At 40.4% G+C, this 17,119-nt stretch overlaps 1 protein-coding gene across 6 annotated transcripts in view; it reads right to left on the minus strand.

Moving 5' to 3' along the window:
- The window catches only part of LOC140735965 (pleckstrin homology domain-containing family G member 4B-like), a 231,519-nt gene that overhangs the window by 141,010 nt on the left and 73,390 nt on the right, over positions 1 to 17,119 (minus strand). For all 6 annotated transcript variants that reach the window (XR_012100852.1, XR_012100851.1, XM_073061594.1 and 3 more), the window contains exon 2: positions 1,618 to 1,815. Coding sequence is in view for 4 of the 6 variants with exons in the window: in XM_073061594.1 (XP_072917695.1) it covers positions 1,618 to 1,815 (198 nt within the window). In the remaining 2 variants the exon portion in view is untranslated. The remainder of the gene's footprint in view (positions 1 to 1,617; positions 1,816 to 17,119) is intronic.

The raw sequence follows: 17,119 nt of genomic DNA on the forward strand, positions 1-17,119 counted from the left end.
TCTGGCTGAACTCTAGGTTCCACATTGCCTGCTGCTTGCAAGATTCAGCTTGTTCCCTACTACCAACCCCACTGCAACCCACCCCTTCCCCCCAGACAGGGCACCAGAAAGCTCACTCTTACTTCTGTATTACAAGGCCAATTTTGAGTTCTCTTTTTGTGAGGAGTCATCAGATGGAGCGAACCACAGGAGTCACAGGAAGGGTTAACTTTCTGCTGTTCTTGTGATAGAGGATGCACAGCATAGTTCCTGTAGATTGATTCCTGGGAGAGGGGATGACAGGAAATTAAGCAAACTGCTTGAGTCCTGGTGAAGGGTCTCAGCCCGAAACGACGACCGTTTATTCCTCTCCATATGTGACTTGCTGAGTTCTTCCAGCACTTTGTGTATGTTGCTTAAGCAAACTGCACCTTGAATATTCTCTTGTATTTGACAGGAGTGATGTCATTTAAAATGCTTATGTGGTTTAGAACAAGGAATTATATTCTCAAAATAAGGCACCATCCAGGTAGGAGATGAGAAGATACTTCTTCATCCAGAGTAATATGACACAAGACACAAGATGCAAAGAATAGGAGCAGGAATAGACCTCTTTGAGATAAGAAGAATTCATTTTATCACCCACAAAGTGCTGGAGGAACTCAGATGAAGGGTCTCAAACTTGAACAGAAATCCTACAAAAAGTAGTGGATACAGCCCAGTCCATCAAGAATAAAGCCCTCTTCATCATTGAGCACATCTACATGAAGCATTGTCACAGGAAAACATCATCCATCGTCAGGGACTCCCACCACCCAGGTCATGCTCTCTTCTTGCTGCTGCCATCAGGAAGAAGGCGCAGAAGCCTCAGGACTCACACCTCCAGGTTCAGGAACAGTTATTACCCCTCAGCCAACAGGCTCTTGAATCAAAGGGGATAACTTCACTCAACTTCACTTGCCCCATCACTAAACTGTTCTCACAACCTATGGACTGACTTTCAAGGACTCTTCATCTCATGTTCTTGGTATTTATTGCTTACTTATGCTGTTATTATTACTATTTTTTCTTTCTTTTTGTATTCACACAGTTTGTTGTATTTTGCACACTGGTTGTCTGCCCTTTGGTGTGGTCTTTCATTGACTCTGTTTGGTTATTGGATTCATTGAGCATGCCTGCAAGAAAATCAATATCAGGGTAGTATATGGTGACATATATGTACTTTGATAATAAATTTACTTTGAACTTTGGCCTCCTCAGCCCTTTACCTTTCCACCTATCACTTCCCAGTTTCTCACTTCATCCTTCTGCCCCACCCACCCACCTTCCCCAATATTGTGTGTGTTACTCTGGATTTCCAGCATCTGCACAGTCTCTTCTGTTTATAAATATTTTTCATTTTGTCACCATTGTACCAACAACGTCTGGTGAAAATCCACCAGCTAAGCAATGCTCCAGATTGTACGTTCTAAGAACATGCATACTAAACATTGTGGGATACCAAGCAGGAGATATGGTTTCTTAGCATAAAGAGCTAAAGGGCTTCAGTGCTGGCCTGGCTCATGCTGATGTCCGTCTTCCTGATCCATTCTTGTGATTTTTTTTCAGGACAGGTTTACAGTTATTCACCATACTTACACAAGCATCTTGTTGCACAGTCTCTAGGATGCGCTTTGCTGGAACCAAGAAATCCAATAGGCAGCGGAGTCCATCCCCCTTATACGTGGTGTCAATCACCCTGAAGATCTGACTGAGCACTGTGGGAGCTGTGGCGTTGAACGGAGGATACAAAGCAGAGAGAATGCTTTGAATACAGGTGTCCAGCGACTCTGAATTCTAAGTGAGAGAAATACATGTCATCAGTTCTCCAAGGTGATGAAAAATTATAACGACTTGATTTCAAATGTTAATTATCAATTTTAGACAAAAAAAAAGCAAGAGTATAAAAGGAAGTCACATACACTTAGTGGCCACTTTATTAGGTACAGAAGTAGAGCCTACCGTGGACTTCTGCTGCTGTGGAGCAGCCGCTTCAAGGTTTGACATGTTGTGCATTCAGATCTGCTCATGCACACCACTGTTATAATGCAAGGTTATTTGAGTTACTGTCACTTTCTTGTCAGCTTGAGCCAGTCTGGCCATTCTCTTCTGACCTTACTCATTAACAAGGCATGCTCGCCCACAGAACTGCCACTCACTGGATATTTTTATTTCTCGCACCATTTTCTGTAAACTCTAGAGACTGCTGTGTGTAAAGATCCTTGGAATCAGTAGTTTTTGAGATATCCAAACCATCTCGTCTGGCACCAACAAGCATTCTATGATCAAAGTCACTTACATCACATTTCTTCCCCATTCAGATGTCTGGTCTGAACAACAATTGAACCCCTTGACCGTGCCTGCATGCATTCATGCATTGAGTTGCTTCCATATTTTTGGCTGATAAGATATTTGCAATTAACAAGCAGGTGTACAGGTGTACTGAATAAAATGGCTACTGTGTGTATATTATGAAGTTTTATATAAGAAAACTTGTTTATAAATAAACATGTTTATATATTGCTCTTCAACCACATCTTCACCCATGGTCCTTTTGATGTGTAGACTTTACAGATTTTGAAGTACGTTGGAAACTGCTGGAAATTTATTCCTTTTACCTCAGGGGTGAAAAATCTGTGCACGGCTTTCATTAGGCTGGGACTTTTAAAATAAAATTTAGATTAGCCTTATTTGTCATGTGTACAACAAAACATCGAAATGTACATTGAAATGAGTCATTTGCATCAACAACAAACACAGTCCAAGGATGTGCTGGGGGCAGCCAGCAAGTGTCACCATGGTTCCAACACCATACATCAAGCCCACAACTTACCTACCCATGTGGCTTTGTGGAAGGAAACTGGAGAACCCTATGGAAACCCACATGATCACAGGGAGAACGTACATACTCCTTATAGACAGCAGCAGAAATTAAACCCCAATCGCTGGTGCTGCAAAGCATTACACTAAGTGCTTCTGTGGTTTATAAAGAACTCGGTTGTCTATTAGAATGAAACTCTTAGAAACATTTATGCTGTGCATCTGCTCTGTATAAATAGCCTACGTAGATTCACAAGCAAGCTAGCTAGCACAGCATATTGTGCGCCATGCATACAGGGGAAACTGAAACACATACAGCGATGTGGCATGGAGTCCATCTGGTGAGTGCACAATGTTCCTTAACAACAAGATTTTCATTGAAATTAATGGTGCAGGTAAATGACAGATCCTATGCTACTACAATATCTAGACCATAGAAGTGTAAGTTCAAAGTTCAAATATGCCAAATGCAAAATAAAGTTAGCTTTAAATGGGCTAAGTTTAAATCATACTTGGCTCCCTGCATTCAGTTCTATTGATCTCAATGCTGATCACAAGCATGGTTGAATTACTAGGAAGCAACCTTCAGGCAGTGAAGCTCAAGGTAACCTTTAACAATTCTCTTGTAAACTTATGTTTGAGCATGGAATTTACAGCTGGAGGTGACTACCGAAGGGTATCAATAAGATCACAGAATAACAGTTGTGTAACTCACTTTTCCTGATAATTACTTCCCAGAAACTCATTCCAAATTAATATTGGGATGAGATCTGGTAACGTGGGATCCGGGGCGATATAAAGGGCTGACTTGGTTTATAGCTGGCAAATCTATAACCTGCACACCTTCAGTAACTTCAGCGTGGAAGGTAGCTATGAGATAGATTTGGTGGGCCTACATTCCACTTTGCTCATTTGACTAATAAGCTGGAAGACAGCTATTTTGATTTTGTTGATGTGAGCACAATTGACCTGAATAGATCATTTTTTTCCTTTGTCATCACTGAGAATGAAGTACTGCCTTGGACCATAACATTAAAAGCATTTTGTGGTATTTGCATTGCCTTCTTTTCAAGTTTGCTTCCTCAGTTTTGGAAATTCACCTCTTTTCAAAGACTGTAGTTCCAACATACATGAGACTTCACCAAATGGAGGGATCATGAGCAGGTTCCTCCCAAGATTCTGGAAGAATCATGTATGGGACATTGGAAAAAATGTTGAATTTCCCCATGGGGATGAATAAAGTATCTATCTATCTATCTATCTATCTATCTATCTATCTATCTATCTATCTATCTATCTATCTATCTATCTATCTATCTATCTATCTATCTATCTATCTAGAGTTACAGAATGATACAGGACAGAAACCAGGCCTGTTGGCCCACCTTGTCCATGACTGAAACATATAAGATTATTAAGGGATTGGACACACTAGAGGCAGGAAACATGTTCCCGATGTTAGTGGAGTCCAGAACCAGAGGCCACAGTTTAAGAATAAGGGGTAGGCCATTTAGAATGGAGTTGAGGAAAAACTTTTTCACCCAGTGAGTTGTGGATCTGTGGAATGTTCTGCCTCAGAAGGTAGTGGAGGCCAATTCTCTGGATGCTTTCAAGAAAGAGTTAGATAGAGCTCTTAAAGACAGCGCAGTCAAGGGATGTGGGGAGAAGGCAGGAACGGGGTACTGATTGTGGATGATCAGCCATGATCACAGTAAATGGCGGTGCTGGCTCGAAGGGCCGAATGACCTACTCCTGCACCTATTGTCTATTGTCATGACCTCTATGCTAATCACATTTGCTGTGCTAGGCCAGAAACCCTCCACCCCCTTCACATCGAACTACCTGTCCAAATCCTTCAATGTTGTAATTGTAACTGCCTTTGCCACCTCCTCTGGCATCAAATTACAAGTAGTCACAGCTCTCTGGCTGAAAAACCTATCTTTAACTTTAACTAGTTCTAGACTCTCATGCCCTAGGACCATCTATACTGTCTATGCCATTTATGTTATGAAGTCAGGGCTCAGTCCTCTACATCCTGGTGAGAATAAACCCAGAGGAACTCACAGATTGCTGGAGGAGCTCAGCAGGTCAGAAAGCATGGAGGGATAAAAACAGTTGCTGTTTCCTCATCAGACCAGAAACATCGACTGCTTATTCTTCTCTACAGATGCTGCCTGTTCCTCCAGCATCCTGTGTCTGGATTTTCAGCATCTGCAGAATCTCTTGGGAGAATAAACCCAGCCTATCACATCTCTAAGCACAAGAGATTCTGCAGATACAGGAAACCCACATGTAAAATGCTGGAGGAACGCAGCAGGTCAGTAAACAGTGGATGCTTTGGGAAGAGATTCTTCATCAGGTCTGGAAAGGAAGGGGGAAGAAGCCACAATAAGAAGGCGTGGGGAGAGGAAGGAGTACAAGATAAAATGTGATGGGTGAAGCCAGGTGGGAGTGGGCGAGGGAGATGAAGTAAGAAGCTGGGAGATGATAGATGGAGAAAGGAAAGGGCAAAAGAAGAAAGAATCTGATAGGAGATGAGAGTAGACCAAGGGGCGAAAGGAAAGGAGGATATCTGACCTCTCCTTATAACCATGGCTTGGAGCACCCTCGTGTATCTATTCTGCATTCCCTTTAAGACTACCTCTGAACTCCTTTAGTGTGATGAACAGAACTTACACAACACTCTCAAGTGCAGCCCGACCAATATTTCGTACAGGTGCAACCTGTTAAAATGCTTCAAGTTTGACAAGAAGGAATTCTTGAAATTTGCCGCTGACCTCCATGGGAGTGTTTTTGCTTGTTCAGCTGGAGGCAGCATATCTGCTTTCCTATCTGCTTATCCAGCATTCCGGTGATGCACCCTAACCACCACGTTTCCATCATCAAAGTGCAGATGCTTGGAATCCCATCAACATAAAATTCAAAATTCAAAGCAAATTTATTATCAAAGTACATAGATGTCATCAAATACTACCCTGAGTTTCATTTTCTCGCAGGCATTTACAGTAGAACAAAGAAATACAATGGAAACAGTGAAAAACTGCACACAGAGACTGACAAGCAATTGTGCAAGGGAGGAAGACAAACTATGCAAATGCAAAAGAATTATAATAATAAACAATGAATAAATAAATACTTAAATAATACAGAGACCTTGAGTTGTGGAGTCCTTGAAAGTCAGAATCAGAACCAAGTTTAGTATCACCGGCATACATCATGAAACATGTTGTCCTGCAGCAGCAGTACAATGCAATTCATAATGTTAAAAAACAACTGTAAATTACATTAAGTACAGTAAGAAATATATATATATATATAAATTTAAAAAGCAGTGCAAAAAGAGAGCAAAAAAAAATGACATAGTGTACATGGATTCATTGTCCATTTAGAAATTAGATGGTGGAGGGGAAGAAGCTGTTCCTAACATATTGAGTGTGTGTCTTTATGCTCCTGTACATCCTCCCTGATGTTAGCAATGAGAAGAGGACATGTCCTGAGTGTTTGGGATCCTTAAGGAAGGATGTCACCATTATGAGGCATCGCCTTTTGAAAATGTCCTAGAAGCTGTGCCCATGATGGAGCTGGCTCAGTTTGCAACTTCCTGCAACTTTTTCTGATCCTGCGCATTGATGCCTCCATACCAGATGGTAATGCAACCATGGTGCATCTGTAGAAATTTGCAGAAGTTGTGGTAACAAACCAAATCTCCTTAGAGTCCTAATGAAATATAGCTGCTGCCATCCCTCTTTGTAATTGCATTAAAATGTTGGTCCGGCAGAGATCCTTGAAGATGTTGACACCCAGGAACTTGAAACAGCTCACCCTTTCCACTGCTGATCCCTCGATGAGGACTGATGTGTGTTCGCTCGCCTTTGCCTTCCCGAAGTCCACAATCAATTGTTTGGTCTTAATGAAGTTGAAACCACTCGACCAACCGATCCATCTCACTCCTGTACACCTCTTTGTCACTATCTGAAATTCTGCAGTTGTGTCATCAGCAAATTTCTACATGGCATTTGTGTGCTGTAGAGAGAGTAGGGCAGTGGGCTAAGCACACATCCTGGAGCTGCAGCAGTGTTGACTGTCAGAGAGGAGTCCATATGTTGTGCAATCAGTTCAATGTTGAAGGAAGTGAAGTTATCCACTCTGGTTCAGGAGACTGATAGTCGACGGGTAATAACTGTCCCTGAACTTGGTGGTATGGGAGCTAAGGCTCCTGCAGCCCCTTCCCATTTGCAGCAGCAAGAAGAGATCATGGCTTGGATGGAGGGGCCCTTGGTAATGGATGCTACTTTTTTATGGCAAATCTCCTTACAGATGTGTTCAATGGCAGTGGGGGTGGGGTGGGGGGGGGGTAGGGTTTGTAGGTTTTTCCATTCTTGGGCATTGGTGTTTCAATACCAGGCCATGATGCAAACAGTCAGTCAGGCACCAGTCGGTGCAGCTGACCAGACAATTATATATGTCTGGCAACTTATCTTGCCATCTTATCCTTCTGAGATCCTTCAGACAGCCCATATGAAAACAGTTCAGACCGACAACAAAGCACAACCGTGTTTTCTCCAGAAATGCCACAAATCTAAAACAGACTCATTGATCAGCACTGAGTGGTCTGCAGGGCTGACGGAGAATTTGATTTAAGACATTGTGGTGATCACACTGCAAATCTGTTGCAGCCTTACTGTTGTTACGATAGCTGTGAACTGCTTCAGTCTTTGCCTGGCAGCTGCAATGCTCCTCCTAAGCAAAAGTCCCAAAGGTTGTGTCCTGAAGTGTTTCAGGCTAAATTGTCAACTGCTTATTCCGCTCCATAGATGCTGCCTGACCTGCTAAGCTCCTCCAGCATTTTGTGTGTGTTGCTCAATATTTCCAGCATCTCCAAAATCTCTTTCTTTATAGTGTTCACAATTTCACTTCCAATGATACATCTGTGGCTATTGAAACCAAATCACTGGGTGTGTGACATTCTGATTCTGTCCCATTGAAACTACATAGGGGAAGACAATAGGTGAATGTTTCTAATGTGCCGGAGAAGCTTAGCAGGTCAGGCAGCTTCTATGGATGGGAATAAACAGTCGACGTTTCGGGTCAAGATTCTTCATCAGGACTGGTGAAGGCTCTTGGCCCGACATGTCGACTATCGATTCCCCTGAGCTCTTCCAGCACACTGTGACTATTGCTCTAGATTTCCCGCATCTACAGTACTTCTTATGTGCAAATGTACAAAGTACACAGGACATCTTCAGGGAGTGGTGTCTCAGAAAGGCAGCATCCATTATTAAGGACCTCCAGCACCCAGGACATGCCCTTTTCTCACTGTTACCATCAGGTAGGAGATACAAAAGCCTGAAGGCACACTCTCAACAATTCAGGGACAGCTTCTTCCCCTTTGCCATCCAATTCCTAAATGGACATTGAAGCTTTGGACATTACCTCACTTTTTTAATATACAGTATTTCTGTTTTTTGGCATATTTAAAAAATATATTCAATAAACAAAATTGATTTACTTTTTTCTCTATTATTATGTTTAATTAATTTATTATTATTTTTCTCTCTCTGCTAGATTATGTATTACAATGAACTGCTGCTGCTAAGTTAACAAATTTCACATCACATGCCAGTGATAATAAACATAATATTCATTATTATGAATGCTCATAATAATTGGTGGTCATTGAAAACTTCAGGATGAGAATCAGAGATTAGAGAAAGTACGAGGAGGCCATTCCCTCTATTAATGCATCATTAAAGGTGTAACATATCAAATGCTGGAGGAACTCAGCAGCTATGGAGAAATTATCTCTCCATCGATGCTTCCTGACCTACTGAGTTTCTTCAGCATTTTGTGTGTGTTACTCTGGATTTCCAGCATATGCAGAATCACTTGTGACATTAAAGGTGCACCCCTGCTACTTAATACACAATTCAGGACAGGTCTGTGTTGGCTCTTAATATTCTGACCTGTTTTATATTCAGGAAGCCATTCCACAACACTGGAACAACAGAGGGATGTTTGGGGTATCTGGAGTTTGTGCTTAAAAGCTCTCAGACCAAGAGGTATAGAGATGGAATTTCAATTGAAGTAGTGGTAGGAATTTTCAAATTGGATAAATTCCATCCAACCATGGGGTGACAGTGAACTCGGCATCAAATATCTGGTGTTTTAGACTGAGCTTTAAACTAATGGCAGGAAGGAAGAGTCCAGGAGAGGGAAAAATTAGAAACCTACAGAGCAGAGTCAAGGTAGAACTAAAAGTCATGGGTTAGGAGTGTTTGAGGGGAGCATGAGGAGGAACTTCTTCACTCAGAGGATGGTGAGAGTGTGGAACGAGCTGCCAGCGCAAGTGGTGGATGCAGGTTTTATTTCAAGATTTTTAAGAGGACTATTAATAGGTACATGGATGAGAAGCGTATAGAGGACTATGGTTTGGGAGCAGGTTGATAGGACTAAGCAGTTTAATAGTTCAGCATGGACTAGATGGGCCAAAGGGCCTGTTTCTGTGCTGTAGTGTTCTATGAGTCTATGACTCTCTTAGGCACTTGGTGTTGAGAAAATGCAGACAACATAGAATTAGGTTGCATCAACTTGTTTGAGGCATGAATCAATACCCAGGAATGTCTAAACCACATGGTGCAGGTAGGAGGGTACGTCTGTCCTTGTGCAGCACTGACTTAACGCTGTGTATCCCCAATTCAACAAATTTGTCATTTCAGTTACACCTGAGAAGCACACAACATGCTGGAGGAACTCAGCAGGTCAGGCAGGGGAATAAACTGTCAATGTTTCATTCTGAGACATTTCATCTGTGATGGTACTGGGTTCACTTACAGTAAAGCTTGAACCTCAAAAGGAGATTTTAAGCCCCATTCAATACAGCTATACGATATACAGGTACCCCCACTATTGGGATACTATACTGTGTCTACCTGCTCTTCAAAGACTAGCTTACTTCCCTTACTAGTCTCTGTGGTGAGTTTAGCTGCCAATACCCTCTGCCTGAGTGGTGGGACCCCCTCCCTACCAAGGAGGAGATGCTTCCAGCTATTTTATTTTTAATGATGTATGTTTAGTACTCACACAGATTTCTAATTTATAAATGTTTTCCGAATTACAGAAGATTTACAGACTACAAAGGATTTCCAAACACAGATACAATTCTTATCAATTAGAAGAGCATACCAACGAGTTGTAGATGATGAGTCAAAGAAACAGAACTTTAATCAATGAATTCTAGGTCTTCTTTCAATAACCCCATCTTTCTCCTTGTCAGTCCTAACAATCCCCAATGCTTGTGATATTTAGGCTGTTTTCTACTAAGTTTTCTATTATAAAGGGTATGTTTTCCAGATACCCTTGCTGAGAGAGAGTAACTTACACAGATGTCTATCAAGCTTCTGGCAACAGAGATCCCAAACATTCACAATGAATCTTGCGAGGCCAGTCCTCTGAGTACACAGATTTCCCAACTTATAACCATGGTTAATGTTCTAAATGACATAACCTAATTGTCTTACATTTGGCTGATACAGAGACAAAGTCTCTAGGTCATTTCACTTTGCAAAGCAGACCTCAATAGACAATCACCTGCTGAGGACTAACAGTCTGTATTCTGTAACACTGTTTACAAAGCTGTGAGTCCAACTTCAAACTGATTGCTGCTTCAATTTACGTTAAGAACTAGACACTGGTTCCTGCTTAGTACAAAAAGCCGAGCAATGAATATTTGTCAAAAGTTTAACTTCATCACCAACAACTCTGACCCTTTGGAAAGGTCATGTCACTGTGCTCGAAAACTGAGTTTAACAATAAACCCCTTGGGCCCTGGAAAGTAAATATCCATTACGCTTCAGTTGATACAGTCTTCATATCCTTTTCTAAAATGGAGCAAGCAGAACCGAAAGCAAAACTCCATATGCACCTAACTGGAGTTATATAAAGCTGTAATATAACTTCCTGACTCTTGAACTCAATTCCTTGAGTGATAAAGGTCACAGTCCTTCATTAGAACCTGTGTAACTGCTTTCATGGAGTTACGGACGTGGACTGCTAGAACCCCCTACACTTCAACACTGTTAAGGGTCTTTACATTTGAGTAGTCAAGAACTCAATACAATTACTCTGGTTGCTGAGATTGTAAATGTTTTTGCATTTAAGGACATCCAGTCACGGTGTTATAAAAGGTATGCAGACCCACCTCTTCTATTGCATAGTTTGGTGTCTGATCAATGAGCCTCCTCTGTTGTAATATTTGACAGGCCAGATGGCATTGCCTGTTTTGAACAGAATTGACAATGTTCAGCTATGTTAAACTGAACAAGACCCAGACTGGCACACATACACCATGACTTACTGGCATAGTGTTAGGCCTTATTGCTAGACATTCAATGAAATCTAATACTGAGGGCCTGTTTTGCACAGATTTAAGAGCCAAATTAAAACATAATGATCTTTTAGTCAGAAGCATTAATATTAATAACAGCTGCAACAGAAAGGAAAAGTTTTAGCCTAGCTTTACTATCTATTAACTCAGTCACGCCACTGCACTGTGAACAATTTAAACACTTTTTATAATGCTTTTTAAATTGTAAATACATACTGATATTTATGTACTTATGCATGTGTTATTCCATATCTGTACTTTTAACTCTATTTATATAATCCCTGCATAATCTGTATAATTATTGAATATTGCTGTTCTTGCTGCATGTCATGCCAACTGCTCCACAGCAATGTAAATATAAATGTATATGTGAATGCAAGTGTATTTGATAAATAAAATTGATCCTTGATCCCTGCAGAGGATTCTGAGACCGAGACTTTACAATTAGGGGCTTCCTTTACACTGACCATATGCAGATCCAGTAAGCTATCCAACCAGGTATGTGCATACATAGGAGAAAACACTGTTTAGCTGGAAGCAGCCTGGCACTAAAATGTTGACAATCTTCCATCAGATTTGTAAATTCTATTTTCACATGTATATTTACATTTTTAATGTTGGATGCTAATCTCTGAAAACTGCAAGCATGAGGAGATGAATGGTGAACTTGGTGATGGGAAATGAAGGAAGAATACCGGAAATATAGCATGATATTTTGTGTTGGAATCAATACTGGTTCTTCAGTTTTCCACCATAGATACTGATACTGTGGATAAGGGTCCTCATAGGTTGATCATTAAGGATCCCCACCACCCAGCCTTCTTCTCACTGTTACCGTCAGGGTAGAGGTACAGAAGTCTGAAGGCACACACTCAGCTATTCAGAAACAGTTTCTTCCTCTTTGCCATCTGATTTCTAAATGGACATTGAACCCATGAACACTCCCTCACTACTTTATTTATTTATCTTTTAGCACTATTTAGAGAGTCACAGAAAGCTACAGCACAGAATTTATTTTAATTTAACTATTTAATAGACATATATACTCTTACTGTAATTCAATTTTTCTCTATATTTATTTATCATGTATTTCAATGTACTACTGCCATAAAATTAGCAAATTACATCAGTGATATTAAACCTCATTCTGAACATAACATTATAATTAGAAGTATTTCTAATTTCCTTCTTTCAAGATTGGGCATATTGACGCAGAGAAGGGGGCTGAGATTGGGGCTGACACTGAGGTTATGTAAAAGGTTGGGCAAGAGGTAGGTTCTCAGTGAGGTCAGGGATTGGGGAAGGTACTGCAATGCCAACGAGAGATGTTCTGTATGACTGCTGCATGAAACAGTGGAATGGCTTTTGGATAATTTCATCTGGAGATCTGCAGAATGATAGAAGGGTCCAGGAGTTTCTTGGCATCAAGACTTGAGCACCTGATAATGCTTTTAAGTGGAATTTCTAAGGGCTGGCAGGACCTCAGCATGGATATGAGTTTGGGCAGTTGCCCCAGGTGAGAGTCTGCCCACACCAGGAGACATCAGCAGCTGGGCGAGGGAGAAAACAAAAAGAATGGAAGGAAGGAAGTTCACAATGGATTCCAAAGAGATTTGGCAATTACTGCTCAGGCAGAGGTAGTTTGAAGGAAATATGTACAACAGGAATAATCAATCGTGTGGTTGTACCTTCAAAGAAATTTTCAATGGTTGCCTTTCAGTAACGGGAAGGATGGCAATATGTTAAAAGGAGTCATGGTGTAATAAATCATTTATTGAAATGACTCATACTTGTATGCATAAACACACCTTTAACTTCCAGTGTCATGACAATGATTACTGTATTTTGACTCACTTGTCTGAGGCAGTATTATAACAATTTGCAGGAGAGATTTGCATAGATCCTTAGGATTTTTACAACATGAAATGCCTTTAGAAACCTCAGCGAACAGCTGCTCTGTAGCTGGGATTATACAGTGCCTATAAAACGTATTCACCCCACTTGGAGGATTTTGTGTTTTATTGTTTCATAACATTGAATCACAACGGATTTAATTTGGCTTTTTTTGACACTGATTAACTGAAAAAGATCACTCTTTTGTATCAAAGTGAAAACTGATCTCTACAAAATGATCTAAATGAATTACAAATATAAAACACAAAGTAATTATTTTCATAAGTCTACTCCCCTTTCAAGTTAGTCTTTACTAGGTGCACCTTTTGGCTGCAATTGCAGCCTTGCAACCTTGAGTCTGTGTGGATAGGTCTCTATCAGCTTTGCACATCTGGACACTGCAATAACTTCCCATTCGCCTTTACCAAACTGCTGAAGCTCTGTCGGATTGCATGGGGATCGTGAGTGAACAGCATTTTTCAAGTCCAGCCACAAATCCTCAATGGGATTGAGGTCTGGACTCTGACTTGGCCACCCAGGACATGAATTTTGCGGTTTTTAAGCCATTCCTGTGTAGTTTTGGCTTTATGCTTGGAGTCATTATTTTGCTGAAAAACAAATCTTCTTCCAAGTTGCTGTTCTCTTGCAGACTCTATAAGGTTTTCCTCCAGGATTTCCCTGTATTTTGCTGCATTCATTTTACCCTCTACCTTCACAAACATTGCAGGGCCCGATGCACTGAAGCATCCTTACAGCATGATGCAGTCATCACCATGCTTCACGGTAGGGATGGTGTGTTTTTGATGATGTGCGGTGTTTGACTCACACCAAGCATAGCGTTTTAGTCTGATGGCCAAAAAGCTCAACTTTGGTTTCATCAGACCATTTTACCAGCTGCCTTCAGAGTCTCCTACATGCCTCGGGCAACTCTAGCTGAAATTTCATGTGAATTTTTTTCCACAATGGCTTTCTCTTTGCCACTCTCTTATAAAGTTGTGACTGGTGAAGCACCTGGGCAACAGTTTTTCTATGTGCAGTCTCTCCAGTCTCAGCCATTGAACCTTTTAACTCCTCCAGAGTTGTCATAGGTTTCTTGATGGCCTCCCTCACTAGTCCCCTTCTTGCGCAGTCACTCAGTTTTTGAGAATGGCCTGCCCTAGGCAGATTTACAGCAGTGCCATATTCTTCCCATTTTTTGATGATTGACTTAACTGTATTCCAAGGGATATTCAATGACTTGGAAATTTACTTGTATCCGTCTCCTGACTCGTACTTTTCAATAATTTTTTAGCAAAGTAATTTGAAGCATTCTTTTGTCTTCATGGTGTGGTTATTGCCAGGATACTGTCTCACCAGCAGCTGGACCTTCCAGATACAGGTGTATTTTTATTATAATCAATTGAAACACCTTGACTGCACACGGTGATCTCTATTTAACTAATTATGTGACTTCCAAAACCAACTGGCTGCACCAGTGGTGATTTGGTCTATCGTATTATCTGACAGAGCTTCAGCAGTTTGGTAAAGACGAATGGGGAACACTTATGCAATCAATTATTTTGTGTTTTACATTTGTAATTAATCTAGATCATTTATAGAGATCTGTTTTCATTTTGACACAAAGAATCTTTTTTTCTGTCCATCGGTGTCAAAAAAGCCAAACTAAATCCACTGTGATTCAATGTTGTAAAACAATAAAACATGAAAACTTCAGGGGAGGGGATAAATACTCTCTAAGGCACTGTACCTCATATAAAATCCTACATTAATGTAAACGTTAATTGCAATTGCAATTCTTTATATATATATTATTTATTTTAATTATGCAATAAGTCTCAGGGAGATAAATTATTAATTTCTAACAAAAATGTGTAGTGTAGAGAAAATTGGGTGGAGATTGTATCATTTGGCCTGATTGGTCCAAATCAATTATAGGTTGTGGCTCACAATTGCTTTATCTAGCCCTGTTAGTTTATATGACATCAGTTAATGCCTACAGCCAATTATTATTAAATGTGTTTGAAGTGGGGTTGATCATGTTTAACAGAGTGTTACACTTTCCTTCAAATCCCTCATATCCCTCATCCAGTCCTCTTGTCCCAGGGAACTGTCAAAATAACTGTCTGGGATGGATTAGAATTCTCAACCTTGGTTTATTTTATGATGTATTTTGACAGATTCTCATTTTGAAGAAACACCAGCGGCAATACCTTTCTCATGGAGAAACAGGCTTAATATCGAGGATTGTATTCCAAGATAAAAGTGAGAAATCCATGCAAAAAAATCAAGAAACATTAGAAATATGTTTATCTACCCAAGGAAAAAGGATTCTGCTGGGGATTTCTTCTCCTTCCACAAGGCTGTATAATCTAAATGACCCTAGCTTCAATTATATTTACTTAATCTCCTGAGGAGGAATAGTGTAAATGCTTTGATCCTAACAGTAATCAGACAACAATTCCAAATACCCTGCCTCTCCAAAACAACTGAGATCATCTGGCCCCGTGAAATATTTGCCTAGGTCTTATGATGAGTGGTGGACTAACAGTACTGGCCACCAACCTCAAAGGAACTATCTACAAAGAAATAGAAAAGACGATTGTATGGATTTCATTGTTCCTGACATTATTTGCTGAAGGGCTTCAATTTTGCACGATTCCTGCCAGTTGTAGACGTAACTGCCAATTCACTGCTGGTTTCACATAGGGAGTAAATCAAATAAAGCCAAAAGAAAAAACTTCCAATTAACCAGAGCAAAATAAAGAATGCAATATGCTTGTGTGACTATGATAGACACTGAAACATTGTAAGTTAATAATTAAACTTAAAATTACCGGTACTTTGTCTTTTAAAATCCATTAGATTTTGTAATATTTATTTGCAGGATAACAAACTGCACACAATTTTTTTTGAAAGTGTAGAGGCTGATAAATATTCAGAGGAGCTCAGTAAAATATCATACACCAAAACAGAATGTTTTTAGGTTGCCTTGGAGTGAGGATGAACTACAGAGGCTTAGTGTTCCACTGATTAGAAGATGGAACATCACAGCACTGGAATAGGCCCTTTGGCCCACAATGTGTGTGCTGAACATGGAAAATTTCACACTGGAGAAGCCTCTACTAAGTTGGGAGCAGCAAATCTCTAAAAGCAGCTTCCTCTAGTTGTTAACTCTGCAGGTGTAAGACTCAGAAGCTAATGCTGGATTTCCTCCATGATACTACAGCTAATTCACATTCGAAGAGCGAACAGTGGTAAAATTGCTTAATTTTCTACTTATATATTGGAGCTAATAAACTTTTAACATTCAGCACTTTATAAACTGAAGCAAAAATGTAATGCCACAAGGAATGATATTTCATCTGTGAGTCATCTAATCCCTGTATGAGGTGCTAAAGGCTGACGGTGAGCTGTCAGCAGTGGGATGGGCAAAAGTCACGAACAGACAGTTCCGTGGGGCTTGGCTTTGTGACTGGCACAGTCGGTGAATCAGAAAGCTGTAGGTTCAAATTGCGCTTCAGAAGGAGTTATGCAACTCGGCTTAAAACAGATTGTACTAATGGACATCTCATCTTCCACAAGATATGTTCAGTCAAGTCCTTACTGCTTAAAAATGTATAAATTGGTTAAGGGAGCTCTACTTGATGTCAAGGGCAGTATTCATTCCACAACCACATGATCTCATGCTCTTCGCAGATGAAGTCATACCTTTAAAGAATCACTTTCTGCAGAAAAGTAATTCTGTGGCTAAACGCATGATTGAGAAGTATTGAGGATAATTTCTCCAGGGTACATTCGCATGTAACTAAGGCAATCACCAATTCAAAGTTCAAAGTAAATTTATCATCAAGGTACAGATATGTCACTGTATACTTCCGTGAGATTCATTTTCTTGCAGGCATTCACAAGAGAACAAAGAGGAACAGCAGAATCAATGAAAAACTACTCAAGTGATCTCTAGAATTTTACCTTGTGTGTTTAAACTAGATTGCATAGCTGAAACGT

Source organism: Hemitrygon akajei, chromosome 11 (genome assembly GCF_048418815.1).
Source record: "Hemitrygon akajei chromosome 11, sHemAka1.3, whole genome shotgun sequence".
NCBI lineage: Eukaryota > Metazoa > Chordata > Chondrichthyes > Myliobatiformes > Dasyatidae > Hemitrygon > Hemitrygon akajei.